Source organism: Tauraco erythrolophus, assembly GCF_009769465.1.
Source record: "Tauraco erythrolophus isolate bTauEry1 chromosome 30 unlocalized genomic scaffold, bTauEry1.pri scaffold_44_arrow_ctg1, whole genome shotgun sequence".
In the NCBI taxonomy this organism is placed as follows: domain Eukaryota; kingdom Metazoa; phylum Chordata; class Aves; order Musophagiformes; family Musophagidae; genus Tauraco; species Tauraco erythrolophus.
Genome location: NW_028238561.1, coordinates 296,989 through 316,547, shown reverse-complemented (window position 1 = coordinate 316,547; position 19,559 = coordinate 296,989). Strand labels below are relative to the sequence as shown.

General features: G+C 65.5%; 1 protein-coding gene across 1 annotated transcript in view; it reads left to right on the top strand.

Annotated features, from left to right (window-relative positions):
* The first annotated feature begins 9,052 nt into the window (after positions 1 to 9,052).
* LOC147526117 (kin of IRRE-like protein 1) overlaps positions 9,053 to 19,559 on the top strand; it is an 11,191-nt gene continuing 684 nt past the window's right edge. The window contains exons 1-5 of the mRNA XM_086630336.1: positions 9,053 to 9,176; positions 15,220 to 15,369; positions 16,160 to 16,309; positions 18,583 to 18,740; positions 18,823 to 18,977. Of these exons, the coding sequence (XP_086486462.1) occupies positions 9,053 to 9,176; positions 15,220 to 15,369; positions 16,160 to 16,309; positions 18,583 to 18,740; positions 18,823 to 18,977 (737 nt within the window). The remainder of the gene's footprint in view (positions 9,177 to 15,219; positions 15,370 to 16,159; positions 16,310 to 18,582; positions 18,741 to 18,822; positions 18,978 to 19,559) is intronic.

Genomic DNA, 19,559 nt, shown 5'->3' with positions numbered 1-19,559 from the left:
AATTGAAATATTTATTCATTTTCTGGGCGATTCTTCTTCTCTTTCTGTGGGGTTGTGGGGGTTTTTTTTGGTGTTTTTTAATATATCCCCCCCCCCTCCTCTTTTCTTCCCTCTCAAAAGCAGCAAAATTGAAACAGCGGCGAGATGGGGAGGGGGGTGGCAGCGGGGTGCTCGTGCCACCCCCCACCCTGCGGCTCGTGGGCCCACCCCGGTGCGTGGCACCGAGACCTGGCGCGCTCGCTGCGCGCCCCGGCTCAGCCCCGCTCCTTTGGGAGACGTCACCGCGGAAGGAGCAGGGGCGGGGGGGGGGGGGGTGGCACCGGGTGGTTTGAGGTCAGGCTGGTCCCTTTGCTGGTGACTTTTTTCAGGCGAACACAGATGGAATTTGGATGATGTGGCCCCCTTGGCCCCAAATTTCTAGGGCAGGAGGGACGATGCCGGCACACGAGGGACGGTGCCGGAGCAGAGCGACGGTGCCAGGGCACAGGGCCACCCTGGCTGGCCCCGATCCGGGATGTTAATGCCCTCGGTGACTCCCCAAGGGAGAAGAAAGGTCCCGGTGGTCCCAGCAGAGCTCGGGAGATGATGGAGATGGGGACAGGCACCTGCCCGTCCTCGAAGCGGCGGCGGCGGTTCGGCTCCCCGCGTGCCACCGGAGCTGCGGTGCTGTGACACGGTTTACGAGATGACCGTCGTCTGCTGCAGGGTAATAAAAGCGCCCGGGGAGACTCTCCGGGGCTGAGACGTGGCGGTGGGCGAGGACGGTGGCACCTCATCCCCCCTCACCAGGGCTGGGGGCTGCGCCGGAGCCGGTGGCGTTCGGCATCGTGCCCTGGCCGTGGGCAGAGGGGGAGGCTGGGGGCATTTGGGGACCGGTGGTGATGCCAGTGGCCCCTGGGCTCTGCCTGACCGATCGTGGGCGCTGCCTGGGGTGACCCCACCGTCCCCGTGGGCACACGGTGCCCTCGGCGCAGGGCTGCTCTCCTGGAGGAGCTGATCCGGCTCCGGTTTGGCCTCAGCGTGGTGGCGGCGGCCAGCCCTGCCTCGCAGCGTGCCCCGCTACCCCCGGATGCCACGCGGACCCGTGCCAGCCGTCCCCCACATCCTCTCCGGGAAGGAGCCGGGGTCACCGCGATTGTACCCGACGCCTCCTGGACCCCCGTCCCCAAACCCCCTCGGTGGTGGGGACGGAGCCGCAGGGGGTCCCCGCAGGCTCCCGCCGTGGGGGAACAGCCCCAGCTCTGCAGCCGCCCGTCAGGAAACCATTTTGGCAACTGGGATCGCGGCTCGCGGGCGCTGGTGGGGTTTTGCCGACGCTTTTTTCCCCTTCGCCGGGATGGGAAGGGGACGAGGCCCCTTTCCCATCTTTCCGCAGGGGAGCGGAGCGAGCGAGGGATCCGTCACAGCTCCGCAGGACGGGTCCGGATCCGGCCCCGGGGCCAAGGCAGCTTTTGGGCCCGACGGGCCGGGCTGTGCCGCGGCAGCCACCGCCCCGTGCCGGGACTTGCCTGGGCAGCCTGTGCCAGGGTTGAATCACCCGCTGGGGCCCGGTTCGCCGGCGGGGAGGCAGCCAGCAGAGCCGTGGAACCTCCCGGCAGCTTCCCGCACCGGGCCGGAGCGCTGCCCGCGCCGGCAGCGTGTTCGCTGCGGGACCCGGAGCCGTCGGTTTGGCCGTCCGCGGTGACCCCCGGCATCCCAACCCATCTGGAGGTGAAACCACGGTCGTTGGGCACCTCTGTCCCACCGACCGGCGCTGAGCGGCGTTAATTCCATTCCCATCGTTTAATTCGGGATTGGATTAATCCCGAGCCAGCTTTCCCTCCTGGCATAGATCCTACCTGGGATCCTGTCGCCAAAACGCACGCCCGGCCCAGTGAGAGCATCCCCGGGGATGCTGGAACCAGCTCCGGGCGAGGGAACGTGGCACGCGGCGGCTGCACGACCTCGCTGCTCCTCTGCCGTCCGTCCGTCCGTGGGTCCGTCCATCCATCCGTGGGTCCGTCCATCCGTCCGTGGGTCCGTCCGTCGGACACGCAGCCCCCCGCCGCGCGGATTATAGCTAACTCCCCGGAAAGATTCCCTTAATTGCTCGCCTTACCTCGGGTTTTATCATCAAAGCATCCGTTATTCCCTCTCCAGCCTCCTTTTCTTTTTATTATCTCTTAATTAATCACTCTGGCTTTCACACTTAGCAGATAATTACAGTCTCCTGGGCACACAGCTCATTTTCATAACCTCCTGCTCCCAGCCAGGAGTGGGCACGGCGCGGCACGGGGCGGCGCGGGAGGGAGAGGTGGTGAGCGGGGAAGACGGAGGGGATGGAGGGACCATCCCGCGCTGGCAGCGGGACCCACGTCACTTCTCTCGGGGGCAGCGTGGCCACCGTGTCAGCCTGTGCGTGGGTGAGTGGGCAGCGCTGGGTGCCAGCCCAAAAGGGAGGGTGCTCGGGTGAGGAACCCGCCGGGTACCAGCCCAAAGGGGAGGGTGCTTGGGCACAGAACCCTCCAGGTACCAGCTGAAATGGAGGGTGCTCAGGCATGGAACCCCCCCGGGTACCAGCCCAAAGAGGAAGGTGCTTGAGTGTGGAACCTCCTGGGTACCAACCCAACAGGGAGGGTGCTCGGGTGAGGAATCCCTCCGGTACCAACCCAAAGAGGAGGGTGTTCAGACATGGAACCCCCCTGGGTACCAGCCCAAAGAAGAGGGTGCCCAGGCGAGCAACTCCCCGGGCACCAGCCCAAAGAGGAGAGTGCTCGGGCACAGAAACCCCCTGGGCACCAGCCCAAAGAGGAGGGTGCTCGGGCACGGAACGCCCTGGGTGCTAGCCCAAATAAGAGGGTGCTCGGGCATAGAAACCCCCGGGTACCAGCCCAAAGAGGAGGGTACTTGGGCACGGAACCCCCTGGGTACCAGCCCAAATAAGAAGGTGCTTGGGCGTAGAAACCCCCGGGTACCAGCCAGAAGAGGAGGGTGCTCGGGCACGGAACCCCCTGGGTACCAGCCCACATAAGAAGGTGCTCGGGCACAGAACCCCCCGGGCACCAACCCAAAGAGGAGGGTGCTTGGGCGAGGAGGGCAGCCAGGGCCTGGCAATGGGGCAGAGTTAAGGGTATCTGGAAAAGGGCCGCATCTCCAGCCTGGATTTCACTGGGATGCGTCCATCCATCGGGACTGGGAACGGGAGAACGAGCTCCCTTCTGCCCGCCCGTCGGTGCGGCATCGGCCGTGGCGCAGCCGGTGACGCCGGGCCGCTGTGCCAGGCTGGATCCGGCCGTAGCGCGGTCGCTGCCGCCGAGGGATGGCGGGAAGGAGGGATTTAAGGAGCGAAGCCGCTCGGGGAAGGCGCAGGGAAGGGGGGAAAAGGGGGAGAGAGGCCTTTTCTGCAGGGGCTGGGACAGAAAGGGCTGCCAGCGCTGCCATGGCAACGGGCGGATTATGATCCAAATGGAAATCAAAATAAAGGGGGGGGGGGAGGAAGAGTGGAGTAAAGGGGGGGGGGGGGGGGGGAGGAAAAGCAACTTTTATTTCCAATCGGAGAGCGGTTGTGTGCCTTGGAAGGGTTGCCATAGGAACGGCGAAGAAAAGGAGCCGGGGAAAGTGTGCGTGCAAGGGAGGGTGTGGGCGTGCAAGGGAGCACGTGGGCGTGCAAGGGGGTGCGAGTGTGCCCCCGTGGGAGCCAGGGGATTGGGGGTTACCCGGGTTGCCCACTCCCCACGTGGCCTTCGAGCATCCTGGTGGGTACGGGAGCACCGTGGCACCGGAGGTGGGAATGTCCCGGTGCCACCGGGGCCGGTTTGGGTGCCCGGTTCCGGCTGGAATAACAGTTTGGAACATTCCAGAGGGGATTTCCCATCCACGCGGAGCGTGTGCGTCCCTGGGGAGGGCTGGGGGTGCTGAGCTGCCGGGGTTGGGGGGGGCTGGTGCTGGGTTGGGGGGGCCGCAGAGCGCGGCGGTGGGGAAACTGAGGCACGAAGCTCTTTGTTTTCCTCAGCGGCCGGTTCCGCACGCAGCGACCTTGTCCCAGAAAAGCTGGGGGGAGCGGCGGGAAGCGACCCCCAAAGTTAAACACCCCCCCCCTCCAAAAAACGCCCCCCCAGTCTCACCCGCTGCCCATTCCGGGGAGCTGAGGGTTAAAATTCCGGTGTGGGATTTTTTTTTTCTTTTTTTTTTTTTTTCCCCTCTCTCCCTCTTCTTCCAGAGGAGCCTTGGCAGGAAATTCCTCAAATTCCAGGCTCGTGGGATCATCGCTGGGCTCCGACCGCAGGAGCGGGGCCAGGGCTGCTCCCTCCGGCTCCGGCCCCTCCTGCTCTGCAGAGCCCCCGGGGCGGGGGGGCTGCATGTGTCGTCCCCCCCCCAAATCCAGGGTCACCCCGTTGGGATGGGCACCCCCACCTCGGTTGGAGACACGATGCTCATAAACCCCCCCCCCAACTAGAGGGACCCCATTTGGGGTGTCCGAGCTGGTGGGGGGGGGGCTGCTGGGGCTCAAAATTCCACGGGACCCCCCCCCCAAAATATCCCAAGGGAGGGGGGGGAACCAAATCCTCCTGGAGATGAGGGGGGGGTGCGTGGCCAGTTTGGGGTGCGACGTGGCAACTGGGGGTCCCCAGTACGAGGAGGTGTGGGGGGGGCTGGGGGGGTGTAGGGGGTTCTCAACCCACCGGGGACCCCCCCCCCCTCCCCAGCACCACCCCAGGGGTGATGACTCCGCAGCCGGGGAGGAAGGAGCCGGAATTCCTGGAGTCTCCTTTTGGGAGCAGAGGGGGAAGGGAGCACCCCGGGGGGCGAGAACACGACTTGGGGTGCAGCCGGGGGGGGGACGACCACGACACACCAACCCCTTCCCTATTTCCCCCCCCCTTTCCCTTCGAACCCATTTCTTCCTCGGGGGGAAACTGAGGCACGGCAGTGGGGGGGGAAACAGGCACGGCAGCGGAGGGGAAACTGAGGCACGGCGGTGGGGGGAAACTGAGGCACGGCATGTGGGGGAAACTGAGGCACGGCGATGGGGGGAAACTGAGGCACGGCGGTAGGGGGAAACTGAGGCACGGCATGGGGGGAAACTGAGGCACGGCGGTGGGGGGAAACTGAGGCACGGCGTGGGGGAACGCACCCCCAGACAGGAGCCTGGCGCTCGCGCAGCTGCTCGTCCCGCCTCAATGGGGACGATAATCCCGTTATTAGGGGATGTCTCATTAAGACATCTGTAACGACGAGCGCACCAGCGGCGCGGTGGAAGGATGCCAGCGCCATGGAAATATTAATTATTTTATTCTTCCCCACCCCCCATTAATGATTAGGGATTTTTATTTCCTCCCCCCTTCATCAATAATTAGGGATTTTTAATACCTCCACCTCCCCTTTGTTAATGATTTGGGATTTTTATTTCCTCCGCCCTTTATTAATGATTAGGGATTTTTATCCCTCCCCTCCCCTTCATTAATAATTAGGGATTTTTATCCTCCCCCCTCCCCTTCATTAATAATTAGGGATTTTTATCCCCCCCCCCCCCTTCATTAATAATTAGGGATTTTTATTCCCCCCTCCCTTCGTTAATGATTAGGGATTTTTATTTCCTCCTCCTTTTATTAATGATTAGGGATTTTCATCCCCCCCCCTCCCCTTCATTAATAATTAGGGATTTTTATTCCCCCCTCCCCTTCATTAATGATTAGGGATTTGTATTTCCCCCCCCCCCTTTTCTTTCCCCCCAAAGAGCAGCTCTCCTCCCCCCCGCCCCCGCGCAAACAAAAGTCTTAATTAGACATTGTTCCTAACGGGGATATTACACAAATTAATTAAACTCGAGCCAATAAACCGCGCTGCTCCGCAGTTCCGACGGCCCCAGAAATGAAAAGGGAATAACGAGGGGGCGACGCTCCGCCAGCTCCGGCTGTCTGCTGGGGGGGGGGGCACGGCCGGGCTCCCCCAGCGCTTTGGGGGGGTCGGGCTGGGGTCTGCACCCTCCGCTGGGGGGGTCCTGGGGACCCCCTGGCTCTGGTCCCTGTGGGGTGTCCCTGGGGCCGTGGGGTGGGGTGGTGGGGGTAGGGGACCCCTGGGGGGTGGGGGGCTGTGGGGGGGGGGGGGCTGACCCCGGGAAACCTGGGTGGGAGCAACATCTGCAGCCCCCCGCACATCTGCAGCCCCCCGCACATCTGCAGCCCCCTGCACATCTGCAGCCCAGGCCTTTGTTTGGCAGCGGTGCAAAGGGCAGCGCGGGAAGTGGAGGGGGGGGGGCGAGGAGGAGGAGGAGGAGGAGGAGGAAGGCCGGGGTGCGAAGGCAGCTCCCACCCGCGCCCCTCTGAGCAGCAAAAGTGCAGCTCGATCCCAGCTCAGAGCTGGGAATGTGCAAAGGGACCCAGCAGGGACCCGGCAGGGACCCCCCACCCGGGGTGGGGGGGGTGTGTCTGTCCTCATCCGGGACGTGCACATGGCTGCACACGCAGCGACACGCGTGTCCCAGACACAGCTATTCCCGTGCAAGCACACGGCTGGTACACGGACACGCTCCTGCGCGCACACACGTGCACACATGCACCGTTGCAAGGACACAGCCGGTGTGCACACGCATCTCCCGTGCAAGCATGCAGCTGGTGCACGCACACGCACCGACATGTTCCTGTGCGAGCACACAAGCTGGTGTGTGCACACACACGCACACTCCTGTGCAAGCACACAGCTGGTGCACGCACACGCTCGTGCACGCCTACTCCATTGCAAGCGTGCGCACGCCAGTGCAAGCACACCACTGGTGCATGCACGCCCATGCATGCACACACATGTGCACATACACTCAGTCCTGTGCAAGGACACAACTGGTGCATGCACACCCAGGCATGCACACACGTGCACAGACATACTCTGGTGCGAGCACATGCCGGTGCATGCACACACACATGCACACGTGCACCATTGCAAGGACACAGCTGGTGTGCGCACACACACACACGCGTGTGCACTCACATGCAAGCACACAGCCAGTGCATGCACACACTCTTGCACACCTACTCCATTGCGAGCACACATATGCACACGCCTGTGCATGCAGACCGCTGAGCGCACACATGCACACCCAGGCATGCACACACATGTGCACATACACACACTCCCGTGCAAGCACACTGCTGGTGCATGCACACACATGCACACCCAGGCATGCACACACATGTGCACATACACACACTCCCGTGCAAGCACACTGCTGGTGCATGCACACACATGCACACCCAGGCATGCACACACATGTGCACATACACACACTCCCGTGCAAGCACACTGCTGGTGCATGCACACACATGCACACCCAGGCATGCACACACATGTGCACATACACACACTCCCGTGCAAGCACACAGCTGGTGCATGCACACGCATGCACACCCACGCATGCGCACGTGTGTGCACATACACACTCTCGTGCAAGCACACAGCTGGTGCATGCACGCCCATGCATGCAGACACATGCACACACGTGTGCACATGCACACTCTCGTGCAAGCACACGCTGGTGCATGCACACACCCCCTTGCACACCCACGCACACGCACACACTCCCATCCAAGCACGCAGCCGGTGTATCCCCCCCCATCACCCCTTGCCACCCGTGCCCGCTGGCCTTGCCCAGCCCTCCATGCCCCTGCCAGCCCGCGTGCCCCCCGTCACGGCGCAGCGCTGGGGTCCCAGTGGGGCAGTAACGGGGACCCCGCCGTGTCCCCCCCCGCCCCCACGACTCATTTCTTTTCCTCTCTGTTCTCTCCCGGCGCCGGTTTATATTTTATCGGCATCTCCGCAGCGCCGAAAGGCACGTAATTACGGGCGGAATTTATACGTTATTCCGCAAGTCGGGATTCAGGGGTGGTTTTTTTTTTTATATTATTAGTCGTAGCACTATTATTAGGTGGGGAATATTTAAAGCTCCTCAGGAAGGAAAAGCAGAACCCAATTCCCCCCCTGTCATCTCCCCCCCCCTCCATATTTATGCTTTTTCCCAATGAGAATTTAATGGAAAATCGCGCGGTCGCAGTGGTGGGTTATGCTGGGGTCGGCGTTACCCTCAGGCCGATGGATCCCCATCTCCCTTTGCTCTCATTCCCCGTGCCTCAGTTTCCCCACGAGGCCGGCCAGCATCTCCTCGGGAGCGTGGCAACCTGAGGATGCTGCCCCGGGAGCGGTACCCGGGGTAGCCAGGAGATGCTGGCCATCCTCACGGGGAAACTGAGGCACAGGGAAGGGAGGGGCTGGCACCACCGCCACCGGCAGCCCCCCGCCGCGCTGAGCGTGATGGGGTCTGACACGGAGGTGGCGGCGCGGCGCGGCAGCGCCCGTCTCCCTGCCCTGGGAATAATCGAGGTGGAATATTTGATGGGTCGGGAAATGAGCTGCTAAATTTGTTGTGAGATTGGTGTCAGCGGAGATGGCGGCCGGGCCGGGAGAGGAGAAACCGGGTGGTTACGGGAGGAAAACGGGTGGCACGGCGGCGGCGGGGGATGGCAAAGCCACGGTCACCGCCGGCGCTTCGGTGGCACGGAGGAGATGGGGAGCCTGGGGGGGTGCCCGTCCTGGTGCCCCCCCGGGGATGCTGTGCCAGGGTGGCACAGCCAAGGTGACCCCGGTTGGGGCACAGGGAGGCGGTGGGGACCCGGCGCTGCCGAAAGCGGGTGGGGGGGCGAAGCGGCAGGGCCGGGGGAGGGGAACCAATCTCCTCCTCATTTGTTTTTCTAATTTTGCCTTTTAAAAAATGAAAATAACTGGAGCATCCTTTCCCCGGAGAGCTTCGCTACCACCGGCTTCGGGAGCGGGGGGATGGCACGGAGCAGCCCCTGCCAGCACCCTGCCAGGGACACCCGAGCGTCCCCTCCCCAGACACGCAGCCCTGGGGGAAACTGAGGCACAGCGCAGCCATGGGGGTGCCCGTGGGCGGTTTGTGGGGGCTCCCGTGCCCCCCACGCCTGGTTCCCCCCCTCCAAGGAGAGTTTTGGGTTAAAACAACCCCAGTTCTGCCACCACCATCACCCACGGAGAAGGAACCGGGGCGACTCGGCTGGGCGAAGCGATGTGCCCCCCGTCCCGAGATGGCAGCGGAGGTGGGGACCGGGCTGGCTGCGGCCCCGTCCCGGTGCCTCCCGAGCCCGGGCGCTGGGCGCTCGCCAACGATGCGCTGGCGTCATATGATGGTGGTGAAATATTTTCCGTTCCTGCCGGGATGGGAAGGAGCCGCCAGCGGCGGGAGCGGAGCTGGGGGGGGGGGAAGGGTCCGGGAGGGGGACGGGGCCAACCGGCCACCGGCCAGGACGGTGCCCGGCGGGGATGCCGCCAGCTCGCCGCGAGTGGCGGCTGCGGGATTCAATTACCGAGGAATTACCGGCTGGTAATATTCAATTAATGTCAATCAGAGCGGGATTACGGCAGAAGGATTTCGGTCAACCGGGAGCGATGCTGTTTGGATGAGGATAACGAGGTGGAGGGGGGGAGAGGGGGGGGCAACACGAGTTTTGACCCCTCAAATGGTGCGACCAGCACCGGGATGGGTCCCCGGCTCCCAGTATCCATCCCCATCCCGCGGTATCCCCCGGATACTGGTATCCCCCGGATACCGGTATCCCCCGGTAGCCACCGGATCTGCTCCGGTTTTGCCACCCGCCGTCCAGCCCCGTTAAAAAAAGCCAAAGAGGGAAGAGAAGAAAATAGTCGGAGGCGTCGAGCGACTCCCAGCACGGAGCGGAAGCGGCTTCTCCTGCCAAAGCCCTTCCCGAGCGCGCGGCTCGGCCCGTTCCCGGCCAGCCGCCGGCGTGCCGGGGTGATGGCCGCGATGGAGGGTCAGGAGTTGTTGATGGCAGCGGGGACCTTCTCCAGCACAGAGTGGGTCAGCGGTGGGGAGCTCGCGGTGCCGGAGCGGGCGGCCGCCGGTTGGGATCTCGGCGTTGCCGTGCCCGGGGATGGAGATGGAGGATCCTCCATCCACCGCCCGCTCCGGGAAACCTCGCCGGAGCCTCGTCCCAGCCCCACTGCCCATCCCTGGGGTCGGGATGGGGCCCTGGTGCCACCCTGGGACCCCTCAAGACATGTAGGGTGGGGGGGTCACTGGTCTCGTGGCCACCCACGTCCCTGCCCTGAGACATGGCCGGGTTTAGCTGAAAGATCCAAATTGCCGGAGCCTAAAATAGCCCCCGACGCCGGGCGGAGCGGGGGGAGCGCGGGGCCGTGCCAGGGCCCATCACGTCTCGGCGGCGGCACATCCCCGCGGCGAAGCACGGCACCGCTCTGCCATCCCGGCAGGATGCGACCCCGCGGGGGCCACGGCCCCGGTGGGATCCAGCATCCATCCACGGTGCTGCCGGAGGGGGCTGAGCTCAACCCCCTTCCGTGCCTCAGTTTCCCCGCGCGGCCAGTCGCAGGTGAGGGGGTTGTGGGGTCCCCTCCCTCCGTCACCGGTTCCCATCGGGTTATTTCGGAGGCGGCTGCAGCACCGGCGCGTTTTTTCCGTACCATTGCCTCGCGCCGGGTGACAAGTGGCTTGGGGGGCTGTGACAGCGGTGGGGGGGGGGGGTGGGACAGGACTGGGAACGGGGACAGAACCGCTGCCCCCACCACCATCACATCCCGCTCTCCTCTCCCATCCCTCCCTTTTCCGCTCCGCCGGGCAGGGCCGCAGGGAAACCAAATCCTCTTTTCTCTCCCGAATAAAACCAGGGGAGGGCTGAGGGAGGGGGGGGGGGGGGTTGGTTGGTTTTTTTCCCCCCCTCCTCGGCTAGAATTTTAATTTTTTTTTTTTCATAGAAATAGAAGCGGCCTTGGGAGGAGGAAAGGGGAAAGGCTTAAATTTAAAAAGCGGCGAGAAGTGGAAGGGGAGGAGGGAGAGAGATAAAATTTTATATATATATATATTAAAAAAAAAAAATAAAAAATACCCCCCCCCCCCCCCCGAGCGCGGGGAGCTTTAGCTCCATCTGAAAGCTGTCAGCGCGAATAAAAAGCTTCGCTTTGAACCCGGAGTTTAATGGCGAGAGGAGAGAGAGGGAGCCCGAGCCGCAGCCCCGGGGCTTAATCAGCCCCGCGCCGCAGAGATGGAGGGAGACAGGGCTGGGAGCGGGGGCTCCCCGGCCCCCCCCGGCTCCCCCTCGGCCCCCCCCGGTCTCCCCCTGGATCCCCCTGGCTCCTCCCAGCTCCCCCCTGGCCCTCCCTGACTCCCCCTGGCCCCCCCCCCAGCCCCCCCAGCCCCCCCCAGTCTCCCCCTGGCTCCCCCCGGTCCCCCCCCAGCCGCCCTCAGCTCCCCCCTGGCCCCCCCCCGGCCCCCTCCGGCTCCCCCCGCCCCCCCCCCCCCCAGCCTCCCCCTGGATCCCCCCGACTCCTCCCAGCTCCCCCCTGGCCCCCCCTGACTCCCGCCGGCCCCCCCCCAGCCACCCTCAGCTCCCCCACTGGCCCCCCCCCAGCCCCCCTGGCCCCCTCCAGCCCCCCTCAGTCTCCCCCTGGATCCCCCCGGCTCCTCCTGGCTCCCCCTGGCATCCCTGACCCCCCCCCAGACTCTCCCCAGCCCCCCAGCTCCCCCCAGCCACCCTCAGCTCCCCCCTGGCCCCCCCCAGCTCCCCTTGGCTCCTCCCCAGTCCCCCCAGCTCCCTCCGGCCCCCCCCAGTCCCCCCAGCCCCCCCTTGGCCCTCCCCAGTCTCCCCCTGGATCCCCCCCAGCTCCCCCCAGCTCCCCCCTGGCCCCCCCGACTCCCCCCAGCCCCCCCCAGCCACCCTCAGCTCCCCCTGGGCCCCCCCAGTTCCCCCCAGCCCCCCCCAGCCCCCTCCTGGCCCCCCCGGCCATGCAGGGAGGGTGCCCGCGCACACATGCGTGTTCTCAGGCACACGGATGTGTTCCCGGGCACACGCGCCCATGTTGGCGACGCGCACGCGTGTGGGCCCGTGCACACGCGTGTATTGCCGCACACAGGCACGTGCTCCCATGCATGCCCTTGCACACGTGCGTGTGCTCCCGTGCACACGTGCTCCCATGCACACGCATGTATTGCCATGCACATACATGTATTCCCATGCACACATTCCCATGCCCATGTGCACATTCCCATGCACACAGGCATGTGTTCCCGTGCACACATGCTCCCATGCACACACATGTATTGCCATGCACACACGTGTATTCCCGTGCACATGCTCCCATGCACATACATGTATTCCCATGCACACACGTGTATTGTCTTGCACATGTGCACATGCTCCCGTGCATTCCCACGCACACAGGCATGTTCCCATGCACACGTGTATTCATTCCCCTGCACACGTGCACAGGCGTGCCCTCCCACACACGTGTGCATGTTCCCTTGCACACGTACGTATTCCCATGCACACGCTCCCATGCATTCCCATGCACACGTGCACATTCCTACGCACACAGGCATGTGTTCCCGTGCACACACATGTGTTCCTGTGCACACACATGTATTGCCGTGCACATACATGTACTTGCATGCACATGTGTGTTCCCGTGCACATACGTGTACTTGCACGCACATGTGTATCCCCATGCACACGGATGCATTCCCACGCACACGTGCTCGTGTTCCCGTGCACACACGCACGTTCTCGTGCACACTGGCATGGGTACCCGTGCACACGCGTGTGCGCACACACTCAGAGCCCAGGGCCGCCGTGCCACGATCTGCCCCGTACCCACTGCAGGATGAGGAGTGGGTGGCATCGGCTGTGCCAAGGTGCCGATGCTTCATGGGGGGGACAACATGGCGAGATGAGGGGGGCACAACGGCGAGGGGGGCACAGTGACAAGGGGGGACACGGTGGCAAGGGGGGCACGGCAGCGAGGTGGCACAGTGACGGGGGGCACGGTGGCAAGGGGGGCATGCACAGTGGCAAGGGGGGCACAGCAGTGAGGTGGGCACAGTGGCAAGGGGGGCACAGCAGCGAGGTGGGCACGGTGGCAAGCGGGGCCTTTTAAGCCTCCAGCCTTTGGGAAGCCGCCCGTCTCCTTGGCACAGTGTCAAGCCCCCCACACACACACAGCAAGACTTCCAGCACCCGCTGCGCCGTGCCAATCGCTCACCGTTCGGCCTCCCCCGTGCCCGCTGGCCCCATATCACCAGCCTCCAGACTAAACAGCCCTTTGCCAGGTGGGACGGGCAGCACAGGGCGGGTTGTTTGATGGGGGGGGGAGGCATTTAAGCCCCCCTGGTCTCTTGGGGCACCTGGCAAAGCCCCTTCGAGGAGGGAAGGGGAGGGGGAGGAGGTGGAAGCTCGCTCTGGTGACCCGCCGCCTCGGCTGGCATGGCAGGGGGGCGGCACTGGCACCCGCTGGGTCCTGGCCTGGGCACTGGGGTGCGGGAGGGTCCCATCGATGGGTGTTCGGGTGCTTGGGGACGACTGTGTGGCAATGGGCACGGGGGGCCGGTGGCGGTTGTGGCCCCTCCGCAGTGTGTGGGCACCATGGGGTGGCCCCGCCGCAGTGGTGCCCTCGTCCTGCCAGGGCAGAGGGAGCTGCTGCCCGGGGAGCTCGAAGCCCAAATACCCGTGGAACCGATTATCCGCTGCCAGGATTAGCAGCTGAGCTGGAGTTTACTGGAGCTGGGGCTGGGCAGGGGCAGCGTGCCCTGTGGCAGGGATGCTGGCACGGCTGGAGGAGGGCAGAGCACCCAGAGCGGGCAGCTCCTCACTGCCTGCCCTTGTCACCTTCATCTGCCACAAACATCACCCATGCTGTGCCACAGCAGCCCCGTGCCATGCCAGCCTCATGCCAGCCCCGTGCCATGCCAGCCCCGTGCCATACCAGCCCTGTGCCACACCAACCCTGTGCCAGCCCCATGCCATGCCAACCCTGTGCCATTGCAGCCCCATGCCATGCCATCCTGGTGCCACACCATCCCCGTGCCAGCCGGTGCCAGGTCAGCACTGGTGCCCCATCTGAGGGATCCTGGGATGCCAAGTCTCGGGGATCCCTGGGTACCTCATCCCAGGGATCCTGGGTGCCATGTCCTGATGATCCCAGGGCACCTTATCCCATCAGTCCTCGGGTGTCACGTCCCAGCGATCCCGAGGTACCAGGTCCCAGGGATCCGGGGGTACCTCATCCCAGGGACCCCTGGCTACTCCATCCTGGGGTGCCCCATCCTGGGGTTTTGGGGATGCCCGATGCTCACCACTCCAGTGTACCCGTCAGCACAGCCTGGCACCTGGAGATGCCGCCCGCGGGTTGTGGGGTCTCTCCAGCTCAAGACCTTGCGGATCACCACAGCCCACCCCGTGCCAGGACCCACAGGCAGGCACCAGGGTGATGGTGGCGGTTCTGTCCCCCGGGCACTGCGAGGAGGGTGCCAAGCTCCAGCACGTCCCGTCCCCTGTGGCAGGGCCAGGCAGCCGGGCTGCCCCCTGGCACCACGACATCCTCAGGGCTGGCATGAGAGCGGGGGCTGCCGGGAGGAGCGGCAGCAGCCAGGGACCGCCGGGATTTCGGGAGCTGGCAGGGGCTTTGTTTGCAGGATCAAAGGCAGGAGGGCACCCGGAGCCCGCGGCTCTGCGGGCACGTGGCACGAGCTGGGGACAAACCCGAGCGGGTCGGGGTGCTCGAGCTGTGGCCGTGCCCGCCGCGGCCGCGCCAAAGACCTGGGGGACCCCGGCAGCGGCACAAGTTGTGCCATGTCGTGTTGGGCCGTGCAGGCGGAGGCTGTGCCAGGGACTTAGCGGCTGCGTTATCCGTGCCCCGCTCATGCCCGGAGGGATTTCTGCCTCCCCCAGCCCTGTGCCCGCCAGAAAGCAGTGGAATATTTTAGAAAAAAGGCTTTGAAGTGGGGAGAGGCGGCTCCTCCGCCGCGATGCCCCTCTCCCCGCTGCCCCCTCGGGGTCCTTGTCCCCATCCCCTGCCCTGGTGCCAGCAGCACACGCGTGTGCCAGGCGTGTCCGTGTGCTGGCAAACCCCACGCCTCCCCCTCCGCTGCGTCCCGGTCGATGCCCGCTGGCCGCGTGACGGGTCATGCCAGGGCACCAAGATCGATCCCGGCTGCTGCACAGGGTGGGCGCTCGGGGGTGCGGCAGAGCCCGGCTTAGGGGGTCCCACACCCCCGGTGGCACCTCCGAAATCTGCAGGCAGCTCTGGGGGTGCCCAGGAGGGGCCGTCAGGAGCTGGCGGCATGACGGAGCACCGGGTGCTGCTGGCACTGGCCGCCGGCGTGCGGGGCACCGCGGGCCCTGGTCGATGCCCTGCCTGTGTCCGCAGTGGCACAGACGCGGTTCGTGGAGGAGCCGGAGGATCAGACGGTGGTGGCCGGGCAGAGGATCGTCCTCTCCTGCGTGGTGCTCAACTACTCTGGCATCGTGCAATGGACCAAAGACGGCCTCGCCCTGGGCATGGGGCAGGGGCTCAAAGGTACCCGCGGGGCTGCGGGTGGCTCTGGGCACGTCACCGTGCGGGGTGCCCGCGCCGGAGGCTCTGCGGCGTGCCGCCTTCTGCGGCGTCGCTTCCCCCCGCCTTGCGCGGCGTCCCCGGGTGCTGCGGGGCGGGTGCCACGTGCCCCAGCAGCGGAGCGCCGGCTGGCACTGGGTGCCCGCGCTCTGCTCCTTCCTGCACGCGCTGGAGTCGCTGCGTGTGGCGGGGTCCCTGCATGCACTGGGATCCCTGCACGTGGCGGGGTCCCTGCACGCACTGGGGTCCCTGCACGCACTGGGGTCCCTGCACACACTGGGGTCCCTGCACGCACTGGGGTCCCTGCATGCACTGGGGTCCCTGCACGTAATGGGGTCCCTGCACACACTGGGGTCCCTGCACGCACTGGGGTCCCTGCATGCACTGGGGTCCCTGCACGTAAGGGGGTCCCTGCACACACTGGGGTCCCTGCATGCACTAGGGTCCCTGCACGCACTGAGCACCCCACACGCCCCAGGGATCCCATGTGCACCAGGGATCCCGCGTGTGCCACCGATCCCCCACGTGCCAGCTCCCTGCTGGCTGCCCACGTCCCCGCCGGGCTGGCACCGGGCGCAGGCAGAGAGCTGCCTGCAGGCGGGCAGCCCCCACCTCTGCCCGGGCTGTACCAGGGGGTTCTCTTCCGCATCGCCCCTCCTCCCTGGAAAAGGGGCCCTGGAGCACCCCCCAGCCCTGGGGGATTGGGGTGAACCCCATCCCCTCGGTGCTGACCCCCCGCTGCGCCGTCCCGCAGCCTGGCCGCGCTACCGCATCGTGGGCACGGCCGACTCGGGCCAGTACAACCTGGAGATCAGCGACGCCGAGCTCTCCGATGACGCCGTCTACGAGTGCCAGGCCACCGAGGCCGCGCTCCGGTCGCGCCGAGCCAAGCTCACCGTGCTCAGTAAGGAGCCAGCCCCGCGCCGTGCCCCATGGCCCCCACTGCACCCCATGTCCCCCCCTGTACCCCACGTCCCTCACCATATCCCACATCCCTCACTGTATCCCACATCCCCCCCTGCATCCCACATCGCCCCCATATCCCATGTCCCCTACTGTACCCCACATCTCCCACCATACCCCACGTCCCCCCCGTATCCCACATCCCTCACCGCACCCCATGCCCCCCCCGTATCCCACATCCCCCACCGTATCCCACGTCCCCCCCATATCCCACATCCCCCCCATACCCCACATCCCCCCCGTATCCCACATCCCTCACCGTATCCCACATCCCCCCTGTACCCCACATCCCCCCTGTATCCCACATCCCCCCGTATCCCACATCCCTCACCGTATCCCACATCCCTCACTGTATCCCACATCCCCCCGTACCCCACATCCCCCCCCCGTATCCCACATCCCCCCCATATCCCACATCCCCCCCATACCCCACATCCCCCCTGTATCCCACATCCCTCACCGTATCCCACATCCCTCACCGTATCCCACATCCCCCCTGTACCCCACATCCCCCCTGTATCCCACATCCCCCCTGTATCCCACATCCCTCACCGTATCCCACATCCCTCACTGTATCCCACATCCCCCCCTGTATCCCACATCCCCCCCATATCCCACGTCCCCCACCATATCCCATGTCCCCTACCGTACCCCACATCTCCCACCACACCCCACGTCCCCCCCCTGTATCCCACATCCCCCACCGCACCCCACATCCCCCCCTGTATCATACCCCACATCCCCCACCGCATCCCCCGAGCCGCGGCAGGCGGCGGGAAGGGCTGGCACTGCCCACGCTGCCACCCTCCGTCCCGCCGGCAGCCGGGACGCGCCGGTTTCCTTCACACCTTCAGCTGTGCCCACGGCCCGGCGAGCGCCCAAACTTTGATTTCCCGACTTTGTGTCGTGGTAAAGAAAAAAAAAAATCAAAGAAAATCCCGGAGCCGCAGCGGAAATGTTGCATGAATGGGGTTTTGGGGCAGATTTCTTGCTTTTCTTCATTTTTTTCTTTTTTTTTTTCCCTCCCCTTCCTCTTTCTCCTCCTTCTCTTGGCATTGAAATTCCCGTTAGGAAGCCGGGAGATGAAAGGAGCGGGGGATGCGGGGGTAGCGGGCAGCGCGCCTCTGCCCGCGCCCCCGGGCAGCGACGGTCCCCGGGCACCCCCAGCCCGAAGGGGCCGCACTTGGCCGGGGGGGGGGCTGTGAGTCTGTGGGAACAGCCGTACCCCAGGGTCTTTGGGGTGGCAGTGCCAAGGCTGGGGGTACCCGGGGTCTCCTCCGTGCCCTGCCAAGCTCAGCGGGGTCCCCCTGCAACCCCTGCCCAGCGTGGGGCTCAGCTGGGGCAGGGCTGGGGGGTCCCTGGGCAGGGGGTTCTGCAAGCAGGGGGGGTCCCAGGCAGGGGGTCTCTGGGCACAGGGGTTCCCAGGCAGGGGGGACACCTGGGCAGGGGGTTCCTTGGGCACAGGAGTCCCTAAGCAGGGGGTTCTCTAGGCAGGGGGGTCCCTGGGCAGAGGGTCCCCAGGCAGGGGGGGTCTCTGGGCAAAGGGTTCTGCAGACAGGGGGGTCCCTGGGCAGGGGGTTCCTTGGGCACAGGAGTCTCCAGGCAGGGGGTTGTCCAGGCAGGGGGGTCCCTGGGCAGAGGGTCCCCAGGCAGGAGGGTCCCTGGGCAAGGGGTTCTGCAGGCAGAGGGGTCCCCTGATAGAGAGGTCCCCGGGCATGGGGGTCCCCGGGCATGGGGGTCCCCAGGCAGAGCGGTCCCTGAGCATGGGGGTCCCTGGGCAAAGGAGGCTCCTGTGGGTATGGGGTTCCCCAGACAGGGGGGACCCCCCCTCTGCTCATCCTACAACCGCCTCTGCCCGTCCCGCTACCGCACCCCTCCGCCAGCCACCCCGTCCCCATTGCCAGCGCTACCGGTGGCACCCGGGGCGGCTCCCAAACAGCTGGGGCCGTTCCAGCGCACCCACCTCCGCAAGCACCCCCCACCCCGAGCCCCCTTCTCCAAGCCCCCTATGTCGAGACACCCCAGGCCAGGCCACCGTGCCCGGCTCGTGCCTCCTGCCCCGGCTTCTGCTGGCACAGGGTTTCCTTCCCGATGCCAAACGGCATCTTTACCTCTCCCCGAGGGCCAAATAAATGAGTAGCGGGGCTTTAGATCCTGATGAAACAGGGGATTAATGCCCAGATGGTGCCCAGATGTCCCCTCTCCCCTCTGCAGTCCCCCCCGAGGACCCCACCATCGACGGAGCCCCCGAGATCCTGCTGCGTGCGGGGACGCCGTACAACCTGACGTGCCGGGCACGCAGCGCCAAGCCAGCGGCCACCATCGTCTGGTACCGGGATGGGCTCCAGCAGGATGGAGCCATCACCAGCACGGTACGGGGATGTGCTGGGACCCCGCGGCCAGTGCCCAGCGCGGTGCTGGGAGCCAACGGGGACCGTCCCATCTTCCCGACAGGAGGTGTTGGCCGACGGCAAGAGGGAGACGACCACCAGCCAACTGGCCATCAACCCAACCGACCTGGACATCGGGCGGGTGTTCTCCTGCCGCAGCACCAACGATGCCATCCCGGCGGGCAAGGAGACCTTCGTCAAGCTCAACGTTCACCGTGAGTCAGTGCCGAGGGCGGAGGGGACAATCCCGGTGTGGCGGTGGCACCGGGGCAGGGAGCAGGAGGCGAGTTCTCGGGGTGCTTGGGCATGGTGGGGTGCCTGGGGCACCCCAGCGCCGTGGTTGGAGCTGGGTCCCTGCAGAGGGGTTGTGCCCACGGAGGGGATTCGCCCAGTTCCAACTGGCCAGTGCCAGGCAGGAGCCCAGGCTGGGACTTCGTGGTGAACACCGACCTCCAGTGGCTGCTGCGGGAAGGTCCGGCACCCACCGCCGGCACCCACACGGGGCGGGGATGGTGGGTGCCCATGGTGAGCACCCACGATGGGTGGGGATGGTGGGTACCCACACCGGGAAGGGATGCTGGGCACCCATGGGGAGCACCCACACCGGAGAAGGATGCTGGGTGCTCAGAGCAAGCACCCACACCAGACAGGAATGGTGGGTACCCACACTGGGGAGGGATACTGGATGCCCATGGTGATCACCCACACCAGCAGGGATGCTGGGTGCCCACAGCGAGCACCCACACCAAGAAGAGACACTGGGCACCCATGGTGAGCACCTACACCAGGGAGGGATGCTGG